Source organism: Vulpes vulpes, chromosome 5, assembly GCF_048418805.1.
Source record: "Vulpes vulpes isolate BD-2025 chromosome 5, VulVul3, whole genome shotgun sequence".
Taxonomy (NCBI): Eukaryota; Metazoa; Chordata; class Mammalia; order Carnivora; family Canidae; genus Vulpes; species Vulpes vulpes.
In genome coordinates, this window is record NC_132784.1 from 90,311,983 (window position 1) to 90,329,724 (window position 17,742).

At 51.6% G+C, this 17,742-nt stretch overlaps 2 protein-coding genes across 3 annotated transcripts in view; both read left to right on the plus strand.

Annotated features, from left to right (window-relative positions):
• TTC17 (tetratricopeptide repeat domain 17) overlaps positions 1-9,756 on the plus strand; it is a 116,471-nt gene extending 106,715 nt beyond the window's left edge. For both annotated transcript variants that reach the window (XM_072759181.1, XM_072759180.1), the window contains 3 exons: positions 5,458-5,577; positions 6,408-6,551; positions 8,602-9,756. In XM_072759181.1, coding sequence (XP_072615282.1) covers positions 5,458-5,577; positions 6,408-6,551; positions 8,602-8,733 — 396 coding nt within the window. In that variant the 3' untranslated portion in view covers positions 8,734-9,756. The remainder of the gene's footprint in view (positions 1-5,457; positions 5,578-6,407; positions 6,552-8,601) is intronic.
• Positions 9,757-12,085: 2,329 nt separating this feature from the next.
• On the plus strand, positions 12,086-14,375 carry LOC112914609 (uncharacterized). Its single transcript, XM_025991701.2, has 2 exons — positions 12,086-12,259; positions 13,001-14,375. The coding sequence occupies exons 1-2, from the start codon at positions 12,233-12,235 to the stop codon at positions 13,997-13,999; spliced, it is 1,026 nt and encodes a 341-aa protein (XP_025847486.2). The 5' UTR covers positions 12,086-12,232; the 3' UTR covers positions 14,000-14,375.
• The last annotated feature ends 3,367 nt before the right edge of the window (positions 14,376-17,742 follow it).

Genomic DNA, 17,742 nt, shown 5'->3' on the forward strand with positions numbered 1-17,742 from the left:
AAGAAATAGGCTAAAAAAAATTCTTACAAAGAATATTAAAATTCACATGTTGATTTTACATGTGAATTCTAAACTTTTAAAAAATATACAATCTCAATATAAATAGATTCTCTTGGACAGCAGAAAAGGGAACAACTTCCCAATTGATTGCTTGAGACAAGACTAGTGTACCTTGAAAACAAAACTAGACAAAGACATTATGAGAAAAATCATGCTCTAAACTCATTCATGAACATAGGTGAAAACCATAAGCCAGATTTTAACAGACTAAATCCAATGGCGTCTGTTTTTCTTTTACAAGATGCACCTTGATCAAGTTGGATTTATCCCAGAAATACAAAAATGGTCTAACTTTAGGAAAATCTTTATTTCATCAACCAAATTAAAGGATTAAAATTATGAAATTAATGCAGTAGATTGCATTTGATAAAATACAATACCATTTATGATGTTAAAGCTAATCCAAATTCAAGAATAGATAAGGACTTCCTTAATCTGATGAGAAGAATCAATAAAATATTACAGCAAAGATGATTCTTTTTTTTTAAGATTTTATTTATGTATTCATGTGAGACACAGAGCCAGAGACACAGGCAGAGGGAGAAGCAGGCTCCCTGCGGGGAGCCCGATGTGGGACTCGATCTCATGACTCAGGGATCACGACCTGAGCCAAAGACAGACGCTCAACCACTGAGCTACCCAGGTGTCCCGCAAAGATGATTCTTAATGGAGAAATATTTAAAATAATTCTTTGAAATCATGAAAGAGAATGCCTACGTGACTTTTTCCTCACATTTGTACCAAAAGTCTTAGCAAGTACAGTAAATCAAGAAAAATAAATTAATGGCATAAGTATTAGGAAGAAAAAAACCAAAATCTTATTCAGAAATTATGTTATACATAGCAAACCCAAAAGACTACAAAAAATTTTTTAAAGATTTTATTTATTTATTCACTCATGAGAGATACAGAGAAAGAGAGAGGCAGAGACACAGGCAGAGGGAGAAGCAGGCTCCATGCAGGGAGCCCGACGTGGGACTCGATCCCGGGTCTCCAGGGTCACACCTTGGGCCAAAGGGAGCACTAAACCGCTGAGCCATCCGGGCTGCCCAAATTTTTAGAAATAATAACATTTTTATCAAGATGGCTGCCTATAAAGTCAATAAAAGTAAGTTAAATTTCTATACAGCAGCAAAAAGTTTTAGGAAACATAATTTCCAAAATGAATTTCCATCATCATAAAAATATAAAGATCCCAGTAACAAATGTTACAAAAATTTGTAAGCCTTGTCTGCATAAAGTGATACAACTTTATTGAAAGTTGTATTACAAAATACCTAAATAAAGAGATCTATAATGTTCATGGATAAGATGACACACATCATAAGCATGTCCGTTTTCCCCAATTTGATTTATAGAGTCCATGCTACTATAATCAAAATACCAACAATTTTTTTTTAGGGTACTTAAAAACCCTTTACAAGGAAGGGTAAGAAACAGACATGACACTATTGAAAAAAAATGAGGTGGTGAGAATTGCCTTACTTTTATGAAAACTTATAAAACAAGCCATTATGCCATGTGCTCAAGGATAAACAGAAATAGTGACAAGGGGGTACTAAATAGAAAGCCCTGAAGCATACTCTGACATTCACAGGACTATGGAGAGACCAATAGGGAGAGGGGATTGCTGAGCTCATTCATCCTCACCTCATAGCTTACACATACAAAGGATTTCCAGGTGAACCAAGGACTCAAGTATCAAAAACAAAAACCTTAAAAATTAGAGTAAAATGTAGGAGATTCTGGCCCTGGAATATAAAATGATTTTTTAGGATATTAAAGTACTAAGTAGAAAAGAAAATGTGAATAAATTCAATTACATTAAAATTTAAACTTTTTAAAATTAAAGACATTTTTTAAATGAAAGAGCTAAGCCAGAGTTAAAGTATGTATAACACGTTCCACATACAAGGACTAACATGCAGAACATATAGACCAATTGATAAGAAAGATAAATAATAAAATAAAAAGATACCTAAAAAAATATTAACAGAGGTTTCCCTTGAAAAAAGATATGTGTGGCCAATAAACACAAGGAACAATTTCCAGTCCCACTAATGATCAGGAAATGCAAACCAAGGCTGCACTAAGATGCTATTTTAACTCCAACTGATGATACCAAGAAGTAGAAAGGCTACAAAGCAAGAAGGAGCATTGCCGACGGGATGCTAGACTGTTCCGGTACCTTTAGGGAACAACTTAGCATTCCCTCGTTAAGTCGGACATTTGCATGTCTTGTAAGCCAGCAGTCCTACCTACCGCCAGGTATCTACTCTAGACTAGAGAAACTCTGCACATTATTTTGCAACAGGAAACCTAAAAACAGGAAGTAACTCAGAGCCCCCATCTATGGAAAATGGATAAATACATTACAGTATGTTCACTTAGTGGACATTTAATTGTGTAGCAAATTGAATGAGCTAAAGGTACACACAACATGGATGAATTCTAGAAATAGAGTGTTGAGTAAGAACTTCAAGTCCCAGAAGACTCCTTCACACTATTACATGACTTCTGTAATGCACAGGAAGGGAGTACACGGAGTATGACACCGTTGAAGCAAATATGTGTGCATGTGTGTGAGCGATGGAACAGTGTTTTAAAAAGCAACGGAATAATGAACACAGCTTTTAGGACAGTGTGTGCCTCTGGAGAAAAGGCAAGAGGTGGGAATAGTGTAAGAACGTTCATTCTTGACTAGGGTGGCAGCTTCTGGGACAGTCATTTTATGTTTTACAGCATAAGTATGTTTATGTAATCGTTTATTATGTGTGTAGATAATTATATAAATATGCTCTTTCGTATATATGAAATATTGGCATTAAAAAAAAAAAGATAACTTTAGTTTGAAAAAGAATCCTTTTGAGAAGCCAGTCTAAAGGACGAAGTCCCTAAGAAGGGGGAATAAATCGGGCAGCTTCAAGTTGCTCCGCAGCAGCCCTCCATGCTGGGAGGCAGGTGAGGGAACGATGCCAACACGTTATTCAAAGAAAGAAAGAATGAGCCGTGGCTTTACATTCAGCCAGCAGTCCTGCAGGTACGAAGGCCGCAGACAAAGTTTTGAACACATAGGGCTAACATAACAAAGCACCACAGACGGGGTACCTGAAATGGTGGAAATGTGTTCTCACCCATTGTGGAGCCCGCGGGCCCGGGACCTGGGGTAGCTTTCCTCTGAGGCTCCCCTCGGCTGCAGGTGGCTAGCCTCCCACTGTCCTCCGCACCCAGGACCCTGACGTCTCTTCCTTTTCTATAAATCCTTCATATAAACCCAGTCTTACTGGATTAAGGCCTCACGCTGGTGGCCTCATTTTAATTTAATTACCTCCTTAAAGACCTTATCTCCAAATACAGTTACATCCTGAGGTATGAGAGGCTGAGATTTCAACCTGTGAATCTTGGTGGAGCGCAGTGCAGCCCATGCCAACAATCTCAGAGTACCATTCCTGCCAACAGTATTGGGCTGAACCTCAACCAACCACGAGATGATTGGGGAAGCCACCCAAAAGTAATGTCAGTGATCAATTAATGTATTTAAGTGCACAACCAATAGGAAAACAAACGTGGGGAATAGGGTGATAGAACAGAATGTAAATACTGTATGCCCTGACAAGGAAGAATGATTAAATCACCAAGAAATTAGATTGGAAGAAAGAAAGAAGGTAGAAAGCAGGGGAAGTTTTCTGATTGCTTCATCTGTAATGGCTGGGAGTAAAAGACCACCCATCCAAATGAAATAGACGGGAAAATCCACAATCAGACCTAAATTAAGTACTGAAATTTTGTATATGGTAAAAGTAGCATCTCACTGGGGGAAGAGAGATGAATTATTTGTTAAGTCTCATTGAGACAACCTAGTAACCTGGGAAAATTAAAATTGGATCTCTGTCTTTTATACCGAGTTAAATTTCAAAGGGATCAAGGATTTAAATGTAAAAAATGAAACTATAAAAATTTCTAGGGGAAAAAACATGGTAAAATTTCTTGATAACTGTGAAGTAAGCAAGATCTTGTTAGCTACAACTGAAAATCCAGAAGCGATCTGAATTAATAAGCTGGGGATCCCTGGGTGGCTCAGCAGTTTGGCACCCACCTTTGGCCCAGGGCCTGATCGTGGAGACCGGGGATCGAGTCCCACATCGGGCTCCCTGGATGGAGCCTGCTTCTCTCTCTCTGCCTGTGTCTCTGCCTCTCATGAATAAATAAATAAAATCTTCTTTAAAAAAATCAATAAGCTGAACTATGTAGAAATCAGAACCTACATCACACAAAAAAACCATAGGTCCAAAGGCAGACTCCAGGAAACTGAGGGACTGTATCTGTGATTCATACCACAGACAAGGGACTAATCTCCCTAGTACGTATAGGTATATAAGGAACTTTTTTAAATAGATGAAATAAAGACCTTACAGAAAAGCGAACAAAATGTAAGAACAGATACTTCACAGAAAAGAAATACAAAGAGCTGTCAAACATGAAAGGTGGTCAGTTCCACTCGTAAGAGAAATGCATATTTAAACCCCATTTTTTATCTCCTAATGGAGTCGAAGGGTTTAACAGACTGTGGTGAGGCTGTAAGGAAACAGGGACCCAGGTACTTCTGGTGGGTGATTAAATTGTCGTGAGCGTATGGGGAGCGGTGTGTGCTGATGACACGCGTATCCCCGTGTCTGCATCTGGAGTTGAATCCTCTCGGTTTCGACTCAGGTCACGATCTCAGCACCTGGAGGCCGAGCCCTGAGCCCGCATCTGGGTCTGCACTCAGCAGAGGCTGCTTGAGATTCTCTCTCCCTCTGCCCTTCCTGCTCGGGCTCACGCTCTCTCTCCCTCTCTCTCTCCCTCTCTCCCGCCCCTCTCCCTCTCTCTCTGTCCCTCAAATCTTAAAAAAAAAAAAAAAAAAACAGAGTGCAAATGATTGTTACCTCTTACATAAAAGTAATACGTTGCCTCATAGAGAAAGCGGGGATTATAAGCCTATATTCATATTTGCTTACATAACCTGTAAAGAAATCCTAGAAAGTTCCATAGGACCAAAAAGTAAAATAGTGTTTCCTTGTGTCCAATAGAGACAGGAAAGAGGGGGAGAGTTTTCACTTACAACTTCATGTAATTTCTGGTCTTTGAAACATGCAAACGAGTTACCTGTTCAAAAAGTTCAGTGAATTTTTTTTAATAAGTTAATTTAAATCCAAAAGAACACGCGCGGGAAGGAAGCTGCCATGTGCAGTTGAGTGAATTCGGGCCAGACCTTCAGACCCGGAGCCGCAGTGTCCTCACGCTGGGGGGGACGCAGCCAGCCGGCGGCCCCGGGTGGTGCTCCTGCTCGGAGCCTCGGGGCTCGCCGGCCCCTTGCTGAGCCCCGGCCTCGCCGCCCATCCCTTTGTCCCTTCGCAGAACCAGACTTCCTGGGTGCTCTCCAGCATGGCGGCCCTCTACTGGAGAGTGAAGGGCCAAGGAAAGAAGGCCATCGACTGCCTCCGCCAGGCCCTGCACTACGCGCCACACCAGATGAAGGTGAGCTGCAGCCCCGCTCCCGCGCTCCTGTGCTCAGCCCGAGTGGGAAGGGCCTGGGGGCCTTGAGGATGCCCACCTCGGCCCGGCCCTGTAGGCATGCCGGCCGCGCAGCCTGTCCCGGGGCCTGGGGGCCTCGCTGCCACCGCCGCTCGCGTCCAGACCCGAAGCAGCCTCCATGGCGTCCGGTGATCGGCCGCTCCTGGCCCTTGACTCATCCTTCTCCACAAAAACAAAGGCCCTGCAGCTCCGGGTCACTTCGACCTTTTCACAAATGCCGGTTGTCGCTGCGGGTCCGCAGGCTGGCTGGGGCCCGGAGGCCGCTTCATGCACGGGATGCCCGGGCCCTGCGCTCGATGCTCTGAGGGGCACCGGGGGCCCAGCGGCACAGCCTCTACCCTCGGCCCAGGCTGGGCCCCCGGGTCCCGGGATCAAGTCCCGCATTGGGCCCGCAGGCAGCTGCTGCTCCCTCCGCCGGGGTGTCTGCCTCTGTGTCTCACAGGTGAACACAGACACTCGGTACGACAGCAGGCATCCCAGTGTGGCCCGGGACGGTGTTGGCCGGGGACGGCCTGCCCCGGTGCAAACCAGCGCCTTCACTAAGCAGCTTCCTTACTCGGTTGACTCTCCTGCCTTGTATTTTGAGGCAGGACTTGCCCATTGAAGGGAGTGACACGCCGGTTTACTCCCACGTGAGCCCTGCGTGGGCCCCGAGCAAGCGGACCACAGAGGCTGCCCGGGAAAGCTGGCCGTGCTCTTTGTGACCAGGACGCCCGGCCACAAGAGCCCAAAACCCACGTCCTTTCCTTCTCGCCCCTGTCCTCCCACCGCAGGACGTGCCCCTCATTAGCCTGGCCAACATCCTGCACAATGCCAGGCTCTGGAACGACGCTGTCATAGTAGCCACCATGGCCGTGGAGATCGCGCCGCACTTCGCCGTCAACCACTTCACGCTGGGCAACGTCTACGTGGCGATGGTGAGCGTGGAGGGGCGTGTGGCAGCCCTGGCTGTCCCCCAGTCCTGGGTCTGCCAGTCCCCCCAGTCCTGGGCCTCGCGCCCCCCCCCCCCCCGGTCCTAGGCCTCGCTGTCCTTGGTCCTGGGCCTGGCTGTCCCCCCGGTCCTCGGCCTGGCTGTCCCCCCGGTCCTCAGCCTGGCTGTCCCCCAGTCCTGGGCCTGGCTGTTCCCCCGGTCCTGGGCCTGGCTGTCTCCCCGTCCTGGGCCTGGCTGTCCCCCCGGTCCTGGGCCTGGCTGTCCCCGATAGTGGGTCTGGCTGTCCCCCTGGTCCTGGGACTTGCTGTCCCCTGGGCGCACCTCTGCTTTCAGATCTCTCGTGACCTTGTCCACAGCCTCCAGGTTCCTGTGTGTCCTGTGTCTGTCCATCGTCAGTGCCACCAAAGGGCACTTTATGGCTGAGGGGTTTGTGAAGTAAAAAGAAAATAGTGATGAAATTCACTACTTATTTCACTTAGTGAAATCTAAGTATTTGCAACTGTGTAGCTCCTCCCGGTAAGTTGAACACTAACGGGAGAGTCGGATTTACCTAGTTTTCTGGAAACATTACCTGTTCCAGAAAGCCTTACCTAACACTCCGCGTGGACGTCAGCACTCGTGCCCTCCTGCTTTCAGGCTCGGCTTCATACCTGTCACTGCACTTTCAAGGCCCTGTGCATGTCTCCACCATATTTTCACCTTGTTTTATAATTTTTTAAGTATCTGTCTCTCCCCCCGGACACTGAGCACCTCAGGAAAAAGACACCTTCCATCTTTCTGTTCCTAGCCCTTCACAGGGCTCGGCACACGCGAGGTGTGTGTATGAACATGTAATGAGCGATGACGTGCCACTAGTTTCGTGGCGATACTACAGAGAAAATGGCAAAGCCCTCGTCTAGAACCCTCATTCTGGTCAGGAACAGCTCCTGATTTCAGAATCTAAAACCCCAGGGGTCCCCCAGAAGCTGTCACAGCTGAATTTAACATGAGAATCGTGCCACGCACTTTCATCTGAAGCTTGCGTCCCACACGGGGCTCTTCCCAAGGTTCTCTCCATAAAGGTTAATAGAATGAGTGACTTGATGCTGTAAGTTTACATGTCATCCTTGACTTGAAAGGCAGCGAGTATAATTTGGCCAGGTAGGTGCTGCTGAACGTGCAGATTTCCCTCTGCTGCTTAAAATTGAAGAATCTATTTTTGTCTCCAGTAAATGTGAAAGTTGCTACTATGAACGAGGAATTCTGCCGAAGGAGTCATTTAACCGTTTGGTTTGGGCTCTTCTTTGAGAGTCTTGGACTCGGGGCAGCCCGGGTGGCTCGTGGTTTAGCACCGCCTGCAGCCCGGGGCCTGATCCTGGAGACCCGGGATCGAGTCCCACGTCGGGCTCCCCGCATGGGGCCTGCTTCTTCCTCTGCCTGGGTCTCTGCCTCTCTCTCTCTGTGTGTCTCTCATGGATAATAAAATAAAATCTTAGAAAAAAGAAAAAGAAATAGCAAAATGGCAGAAGTAAATTTTAAAAAAAAAGTCTTGGTCTCAGCCAAACATGAACACCTTCAGTATGACAGTGATCATTTCCAAATGATGCTCATATTTTTAAATGCTCAGGAGAACCGAAAACAGTTTCAAACTCTACAGTAAGTGACTTTGAGACACTTGACTTCCAGCTCCCTAGCTATAATAGGGAACGCAGGCAGATGAACGAGGAGCACCTGGCAGGCATAGTTCTCGGGGTTTCTGTGCAGATGAGACGGAGGCACAGGGCCTGGCCCGCGGCCAGAGCTCAGTAGTGTTGGTCCACTCTTGCCCCCCGCGTCCAGCCTGTGCATGGCTCCCCCCTCCCCGGGCTCCCGGGCTCCAGCCTCACTGTCTGTGTGGTGGGGACCTTGGAGGTGGTGCTCCTGCCGGGCCTCGGCTTCCTCAGAGATAGGGACCTGCTGAGGAGGCGCTGCAGGGTCGCTACCAGCGCGGAGGAAACAGTGGCGTTCAGAGGCGGGCAGTGGCAGCATGTCTCATGTCTGTCCCTTGCTCCTCACAGGAAGAGTTTGAGAAGGCCCTGGTGTGGTATGAATCGACGCTGAAGCTGCAGCCTGAGTTCGTCCCGGCCAAGAACCGAATCCAGACCATCCAGTGTCACCTAATGCTGAAGAAGGGACGGCGCTCCCCTTAGGGTACCCCTCCTTCCCTCCTCCCTCCCTCGTTCCCTAGCTCTCTCCTCTTTCTTCTCATGCTTTTCAAAAAAAGAGTAAGAAAAGAACCCAGTCATTGTCAGTATCTAATGATGTGTGTGAAAATAACTGGGTAAGACTTACAACGGGACTTTTACATAAGTGGGAATTGGTTCGTTTTGGGTTTTTAAGTTGCTTCTTTCCCCCAGCCAAACTCCGACACACAAATTTCTCAAAAGAAAAATGCAGCAGAAAGATAACCGTGTAAATACTGAGCCAGGACGTTTCTGGAGCTGTGCAAAACCTCGATGCCTTTAGGGCTTCTCTCGGTGGTCCCGCCGCCGCCGCCTCTTTGGCGGAGGACGAAAGCGCCGCACCTGCCCCACTTCCCGCCTAGCCTCTGTTGTCCGTGGGACCTGCCAAAGCCCGCCTGGTGCCAGTGAGAAGCCGCGTCGTGCGCTCTGTGCGTTAGATCCATGCCGTCCCCAGTCGTGTCCGTTCCCGGCTGCTGTGTTACAAACTCTCAGAGGTAGTTTGCAGGGGAGGAAGGGGAAATGATTTTTAAAACAAAATATTGACAACAACAAAAACTCTTAGGATCACGTGACCTTTGTAATGTTATTTATGTTGGGGAGGGAGGGGGGCCGAGAAGGGGAAATCAGCGGTGTACAACATCTATATCATTTGTACTTTAATTACAAGTCACAAGGAAACAATAAGTTGAAATCCTATATAACAGGTTTATATATATAGAATATGTATATTTGAAGCCCTCTACAGACTGAGTCTATGTTTTACTAATTCTTTGTTCGCTGTGTTACCCATCTTGGAATACGGTGTGAGTGTCCGCTTCCTCTCCCTGAGGCCTTCCAGCTTAGCTCCTCAGGAGAGAGCGATGCGCCAAGGTTGAGTGTTTCCGCACAAGGCTTTTACCTCTGGTCCCAGGAGAATCAGAAACTCCAGACATTTTGGAATCTTCAAGGGCACATACTGAGAACAAAAATAAAAGTTGTTTATGAGCAAAATAGGTCCACAGCGTGTTTTTTTATCTCAAACCCGGCTAAGGTGGACAGCCCAGAAGCCAACGATGCTCCGGCTCTGACTCGCTCGAGTCCCAGGTGGTCTCTGTCACCACCGCAGGATGAGCAGAGAAACGGCCCATCCCTGGTTTTTGTGGCTGGTGGACCTGTCTGCATACTGCGTCTGCCTGGGAAGGCTGCACGGTCAGCACGTGCTCAGGGTCGGTGCATGCCCGACCTTCCGGGATGGGGAGCAGTCTGAGCGCCGGGGCCCCGCCCCTTGGGTGGGCACTGATGCGCAGCTGATCCAGGTAGGCGTTGTGGAGGCCGGCATGCTAACCTGCTGGTGGACGTCGGCCCTTGTCAGCAGAGGTCTTCAGTCCTGCCAGCAAATCCGCCCAGATCTAGAAATTCCTCTTTCCTTCATGTTAAGAGTCTTATTCCAAGTCTAGACCCTGATTCACGTTTGCTTCCAACAGGGAGTCCTGGCCTGGGAGGTGAGGAGCTAGCCCCTTGAGAGCATTTAACAGAGATGCCACCCGAAGAGACTTACCTGTTTGTCACCTTGGTGGATTTCTTCCCTTCTGTCGTCCTGCTCACCAGCTCTTAGCTGTGTCTAGTCTCCTGCTCGTCCCTTGGGATGCTTGTGGCAGTGATGGTGTCTTTCACTCGTAGGATTTCCGTGTGGCTCTTTTTCATCATCTCTACCCGCTTGTGTTTTGTGACCTCGCCTGGTTCTGTGGCCGCGAGTCTTTAACAACCTACACATTTTCAGATTCTTACTTTTCAAATCACTATTATTTCTTGTTCATCAGGAATGAATTCTGCTTGTTGGGCATGTGGACTGCCGACCTCAGAACGCTGAGGATCCCTGGTTCTCAGTTGGTGAATCTCTGCTCTTCTGTATCCTCTCACGTCCTGGGTGATCTCATCCACTTACGCGGCTTCAGATCCTGTCTCCACGCTTACGACCTCCAAGATCCTACCTCAAGCACAGCTCGCCTCTGCTAGCCCGAAATTCATTATCCAACTGCCTGCCCCAGATCTTCACATGGTCCCAAACCATTCCTTATGCTCCCCAAAGATTCTTGTCTAGCTTTGGTCTTCGCATCTGAGTTCCTTGCTTCTAATTAATCGGGTCCAAAAAATCCTAGAGTAATTATAACTCCTGTTAAAACATAAGCCAGATTTTGTCATTACTCTTCTTAAAACCAGTGAGTTGTAGGGGATACCCGGATGGCTCAGTGGTTTAGCGCCTGCCTTTAGCCCAGGGAGCGATCCTGGAGACCCAGGATGGAGTCCCACATCGGGCTCCCTGCATGGAGCCTGCTTCTCCCTCTGCCTTTGTCCTGCCTCTCTCTGGGTCTCTCATGAATAAATAATCTTAAAAAAAAAATGAGGGGATCCCTGGGTGGCGCAGTGGTTTGGCGCCTGCCTTTGGCCCAGGGCGCGATCCTGGAGACCTGGGATCGAGTCCCACGTTGGGCTCCCGGTGCATGGAGCCTGCTTCTCCCTCTGCCTGTGTCTCTGCCTCTCTCTCTCTCTCTCTCACTGTGTGCCTATCATAAATAAGTAAAATTTAAAAAATATATTTAAAAAAAAAATGAGTTGCAATAACATAAAGCCTTACCCAAAAAACCGATCTTGCTCACTTCTCTGGTTTCATCTATTATTCTCCCTCTTACTCTTCAGCCACACTGACCTCCTATTTTGAAACTTCCATCATGCTCCTGCCTCAGAGCATATGCCTTTGCTCTTCCCTTTATCTGAAATGCTCTTCCCCCAAAAACCAAAAACCCCTTTTGACTCACCTCCGCATGAATGTGGGCCTTCCCAGGTCATGATATTTTAAATTGTGACCTCGGCCTCCACTATGTCCTAATCCCCTTTCCTGCTTTACTTCTCCATAACTTGAATCATTACCAAGTCTGCTGTGCATATTTATTGTCTATCTCTCCCAACCTAAAAGTAAGCTCCAACTGCAAAGGTTTTATCTTTTTTAATTTAAATCCAAGGGAGTCAGCATACAGTGTAGTAAGTTTTTAACTGTCTTGTACCCTGATGTATCTCTAACCCCTGATACACGGTAGAGCAGAGAAAGCTGTTGAGGTGATTAATGAGTGGTGCTAGACTTCCTCATATGTTTCATATCTTGTGTCCTTAATTTTTTCTTAAAGATTTTATTTATTCATGACAGAGAGGCAGAGGGAGAAGCAGGCTCCCTGCGGGAGGCTGATGCCATACTCGATCCCAGGACCCCAGGGTCACACCCTGGGCTGAAGGCAGCGCTCAACTGCTGAGCCACCCAGGTGTCCCTTGTGTCTTTATTCAACAGGAATTAACATCTGAGGTAATCCCACAAGCACCTGGGGCTGAGGACACCACCCTATAAAGGAAGTTTTTGAGCCGGTCTCTCCTGGGACCTCTACAAGGTCCAACACACCCTCCTGTCACTTTCTGAGGGGTTTCCACACTGTGGAGGATGATTTCGGGCCCTACCGTCCCACAGGTAGGCGGCTGAGGGTCCTGATACTTAACCTGGGGGACAGGGTCCTGATACTTAACCTGGGGGACAGGGCCTCGTCCCCCGCTCCCGGCCCTCTATGGAGCTGAACAGCACTGCGTCTTGGCCTGAAGGCCTCAGGCTTTGTGAGCTGCCGTGTGACAGGTGGAGGGTGGGGGCCCCCGGGAGTGCTCCACGGCTCCCAGGGCGAGGAGGGGGGAGACAGCAGCTCTGTACTGCAGGTGACCACTCCCCGAGGAAATCCAGGGGCTTCCCCGGGGAACGGGGCCCTGGCGGGAGCCGCACACCTACCAACACACAGGAGTTCTGTTCTTCCCGAGGGCTGGCGGGGGGGGGGGGGGGGGGGGGGGGGGGGGGGGGGGGGAAGCCTCCAGGCGCACTGGCTTGGAGTGGGCTCCCATTTCGTGCAGAGTTCACATCCTCCGGGGAAGGCAGGCCCTCCCTGCTCGTATGCAGGCCTGTCAGGGAGCCGGGGGTCCCAAGGTGCCCAGCCCCTTCAGGGAGGTACCGCTTCCCACTGGAAAGAGGCGCTGACCCTTCGGGAGGAGGGCCCAGCACCGCCTTCCCGTGCACCATCGTAGAAATGGGGGAGAGCCTGGGGCCTCTGCGGGCATGTCCAGGAAGCCAGAGGCCCCCCCCCCCCCCGGATCCTCCGTCGGCAACGGCCGGGGAGGCCCGGGCCCCAGGGGTCAGGCACCAGGCCAGCTTCCACCCTTACCCTTCAAGTCCTGCAGGTGGCAGCTGGACACCAGGCTGAGGACCAACCGAGGTGAGCAGAGCGCATTGGGGCGGTCACTGGCCACCATCCAGGGTGCCCCGCTACAGGGGAGGGGAGGGGAGGGCCGCCGAGCCTCTACCCCCCCTTACCTGGCGCATCCCAAGGGCCTCAAGCGCAAGGTCATGGCACCGAGACAGGTGCCCCCTGGGGGCCCCAAGTGGATGGGCCGCTGGGCCCTGGGCTCCGCTTGCCGTGCCCTTTCTGGGGGCCCTTCCTGGGCCGGGGAGCCGTGCGCAGCAGCACAGGCCTGGGCAGGTGCCCGCTGGTGTCACCGTCTGCAGGCCTGGGACCGCCACTGCTCCCAGGGGCCCCTCCCAGCGGCAACGTTCGCGACCTTGTCCCTCGCGTGCACATGCACCTGGATCATCCCCTGGACATGGGGCTCCCAGGAACTGGGGTGCCCCGGTGCACGGACAGGTGGGCGCCGGGTGGACAGAGGGGGCCGTCGCCCACGGAGAGCGGGTCACAGCGCCCAGGCCCAGGCAGGCAGCCTGGAGCCGCAGCACCACAGCCTCACCTGTACCGGCAGCAACCCCCCCACGGCCCTCACCTGTGCCTGCAGCACCCCACCCCACCCCAAGGCAGCCTGCGGAGGCTGCAGAGGAGGAGAGGGCACCAGGGAAGAGTGTCCATCAGCCAAGGCCCTGGTCCCCTCCCCGGGGACAGATGGCCCCAAGAGCAGGCCCCCCTCCCCAGGACACCTCTTCCCAGACTCAGCCAAGAGCCCCAGGAGGCCTCCCGGGGCCTCTATCATCAAGAGGCAGAGGAGGGGACACAGGCCTTGGGGTCACCTTGCCGACTGCTCTGCCCGCATCCCCGGGGTAGGGGTGGCCTGGGACCTGGCTGGGCCGCCTCTGGTCACCGCCGCAGGGCCCCTGCTGCTGGCCCGGCCTGGGGGGATTCCACTAGCACTCGGTCGTCTCTGGCTGCTCCATCCTTGCTGGTGAAGCAGAGCTGGAGGCTGCAGCCCATGCCCGCGCCCGCGCCCTTCAGTGTCTGGTGGACCGGCTCCAGGCGAGGACCAGGCTGTGCCGCCAGCCCGGGGAGGCTGTCAGCACCCCAGCTCCCCACTTCCGTCGGCCATCAGCACCCCGGCTGCCTGGGCCCGGCCGCACGTGGAAGGGGGCTCTTACCAAAAAGGCATGCAGCCCAAAACGTGAACCGTCGGGGGCAGGACCCGATGTGGGTTTGGCCTGGCTCCACCGTGACCGCCTCCGAGCCCAGGCGACAGTCCGTACTGCTCACCGCCAGCCTGGCCCAGTCAGCTCGTCCTGCAGCCAAGCCTGCAGAGGTCAGCAGGGGCTTGCACACAGCAGGTGCCCCGTAAGTACGCTGGGGGTGGGTGGGGGGGATAGTTTGTGGAAGTCAGGAAATAGATGGAGTCTGAGGCCGAAGTATTTCCCAGGGGGTCCGTGGACTCCGTCCACCTGGTGGCGGTTCCTTCCCTCCTGACCGCAGACAGGAAAATAGGCCCGGACTCGGTGACAGGCAGCACCTGTCCCCTGTCCCCGACCCGCGGCCTAAGAGCCGGCACCCCTGCCCCCTGACCTGCGGCCTGAGGGCCGGCGGCGGGAAGGACGAGGGGAGACCCCCGCCGGGCCTCTGGGCCTCTCGCTCACACAACAGTGCCCAGACCAGAGCCAGTTGCTAGGAGAGCCGCAAGGTAGTGAGTGCCCCACACAACACTTGGAAAACGAGTTCGGAGCCAGATGCGCTGGCGTCAGCTCACAGGAGCCCGCAGGAACCAGTTGGCATCATTCTCATTTATTCTTAAGAACTGTGATGATTGTTAACATCACCTCCCAACTTCAACTTCAGGGACGTCACTTTGGGAGCTTAAACTTGGCCGTGTCGGGAATCCTGAAACCACGGAACCAGCAAACACTTTAAATCAGGCCTTTTTTTCTTTTCTGAGAGCCCATTTACTAGCAAGCTGCTGGTGGTCCCCATCTCATCCTCAGTGACTTAGCTGTTGGGCTCCCGCAGGTATATCTTAGGGTTGGAGAACAATGGCAGATTGTGTAACGGAAATCACACTGTGATTTCAATTGCAGGTGTTATTCTAGATCTGGTGTCTCCATTGTACCATATCTGGCCAACTTCTGATGCCTAACATGGTTAGAGGAATGGATGGATGGATGGATGGATGGATGGATGGATGGATGGATGGTTAGATGTTTGGTTGGATAGATGGAGGGATGGACGGAGGGACGGATGGATGGCCGGTTGGATGGACGGATGGGTGGATGGATAGATGGACGGTTGGATGGATGGACGGTTGGATGGATGGATGGCTGGATGGACAGATGGATGGACGGTTGGATGGATGGATGGTTGGATGGGTGGACAGCTGGATGGATGAACGGATGGATAGATGGTTGGATGGATGGATGGTTGGACAGATGGGTGGACGGTTGGATGGATGGGTGGATGGTTGGATGGATGGTTGGATGGACGGATGGACGGACAGACGATGGATGGATGGATGATGGTTGGATGGACGGATGGTTGGTTGGATGGACGGTTGGATGGATGGGTGGATGGTTGGATGGACAGACGGATGGATGGATGGATGCAGGATGAAAGCATGTTATTCACAATAGCTAAGATACAGAAACAACCTAAACGTCTGACTAGAGATGAATGGTTAAAGAAAAGGTGGGACACACAATGGAATATTATTCAGCCATAAAAGAAGGAAATCCTAAAAGGAAGGAAATCCTACCATCTGTGACAACATGGAGGAACCCGGAGGGCATCATGCTAAATGAAATACTGCAGACACAGAAAGACAAATACTGTATGGTCACAATTATATGTGGAATCTAAAATTGTCAAAATCGTAGAGGCAGAGAGTAGAGCGGTGGGTGCCAGGAGCTGGGGGGCAGCGGGATTATAAGAAGATGTTGGTCAAAGGGTACAAAGTTTCAATCGTACAGGATACATAAGTTCCGGAGAGGCCAAGGCCGGCATGATACATGGTATCGCATACCTGAGGTTTGCTAAGAGAGCAGACATGAAGTGTGCTCACAAAAAAGAAAGGAGAATCCTAGTTCTGTGAGGGGATGGATATGTTCATCAGCTTGATCGTGACGATCACTTTATAACATCTATATATGGCAAAACACCGAACTGAACACCTTACATATATAGAATTCTTATGCCACCTATACCCCGGTAGAGCTGAAGGAAAGAATTACTACCAAGGCTAAGGTAGTCGCTTCTGGCCTCCTCCCAGCCGAGTAGCCTGCTGTCCCCGGGCCTGACTGCCCACAACCGTCACGAGTATTATTACTGAATGTACCGCCTTCCCTCTGGTGGGCTGTGAATACACTCGGTACCGAAGCACTTGGAAATTCCTGTAACTACAACTGAAGTCTCAGTGGTACGGGACCGACTGAGACCTACATCAGCTATGGAACGACAGCGTAGCCCCGTGTACGCCCGGGTCACCAGGTGCTGGGATAATCGCACGAAGCCGCACGCGTGAAAGAGCGCTGTGGTCGCGGGGCCCTCCTCGGAAGGTGGACGGTGTAGGTAGCGTCTCGGCTATTTCCAGATTCTTTTTTTTTTTTTTTTTGTTATTTCCAGATTCAAGACTAAAATGCAGATTCTTGCCAGTTACCCATCATTCAAGGATGAAAGTCTGTGACTACCTGTTAGCTTTGTCGGAATCGGCACTTCTGGGTTGGGCATAAATCTGATTCCAACTAGATAAACTGACGGATGGAGGGGGTGGGAGGGTGAGTGGGTTGATGGGAAGGGATGAGGCTGAGGCTGCAGCGTGGAAGGGGAATGTGCCTTCCTCTACAGCGGGGCGTGGAAACCCAAGACCTCACAGACGCCTTGGATCCATCCCTGGTGCCTCGGCCCCGGGTCTGGCCCGCCATCACTCACTCCGACTGTTCTGGAAGCTCCCAGTTAGCCCCCTTCTGTTCCGGCCGGGTCACCCCTCGCGGCCCCCAGAGCTGGAGCACCTTTTACATCCCGGGGGAGGACACCCTGGACAGCAGCCCCGAGGTGGCTCTCGGGTCCCCCAGCCGCCCCCACCGCCCTGCAAGCCTCCCCGCGGGGCGCTCCCCCTGCGCTGACCCCAGCCTTGTGGTCCCCTGCCACCCCTCTCCCTGCCGTACCCCTGGCCTCTCCCGATCGTCACTGTTCTCTCACCTGGACGCTGCAAGGCCTTTCCCATGGAGAAGCCCTGGCCGGCCAGTCCTCGGGCCCTGCAGCTGAGGTCTCCCGGCCAGCGACCTTCCTGAGTCCTGGGCACGTCCTCCACCCCAGCCCCACCCGGCCCATCGCTCCCCGGCCCAAGCTCCTGAGCCTTCGCTGCCCCCACTCTGTGAAGCGGACCCCGGGGAGGGACCCCAGTGCCGCCCGACTGCCTCAGCCGGTGCGTCCTTCCTGTTCCTTTTCTACCCTGGTCTCCTAGGGGCCGGCAAGTTACCGCTGTCCCCTACGATATTGTGACTCTGTCCCGCGTGACCCCGCGACCACACCTTCGCCGCACCCCTCTCCGGGACCATCGACTCGGTCTTGCACCGCCGCCTCAGGAGGCTCCTCCTTTCGTGCACATGGACGAGCTCCTTTCCTCAAGGCTTTTTGTGAGCCTTATGTTCTTTCCCACTCAAAGTCCATACGAGGTCACTCCATCCAAGCGCAAGGCTTCAACCACTGCCAGTCCCGGACC

Coding starts and splice junctions, on each gene's coding strand:
- LOC112914609 (XM_025991701.2), top strand. CDS start 12,233: ATGATTTCGGGCCCTACCGTCCCACAG. Junction 12,260..13,000: donor CGGGCCCTACCGTCCCACAG/GTAGGCGGCTGA, acceptor TTACCCTTCAAG/TCCTGCAGGTGGCAGCTGGA.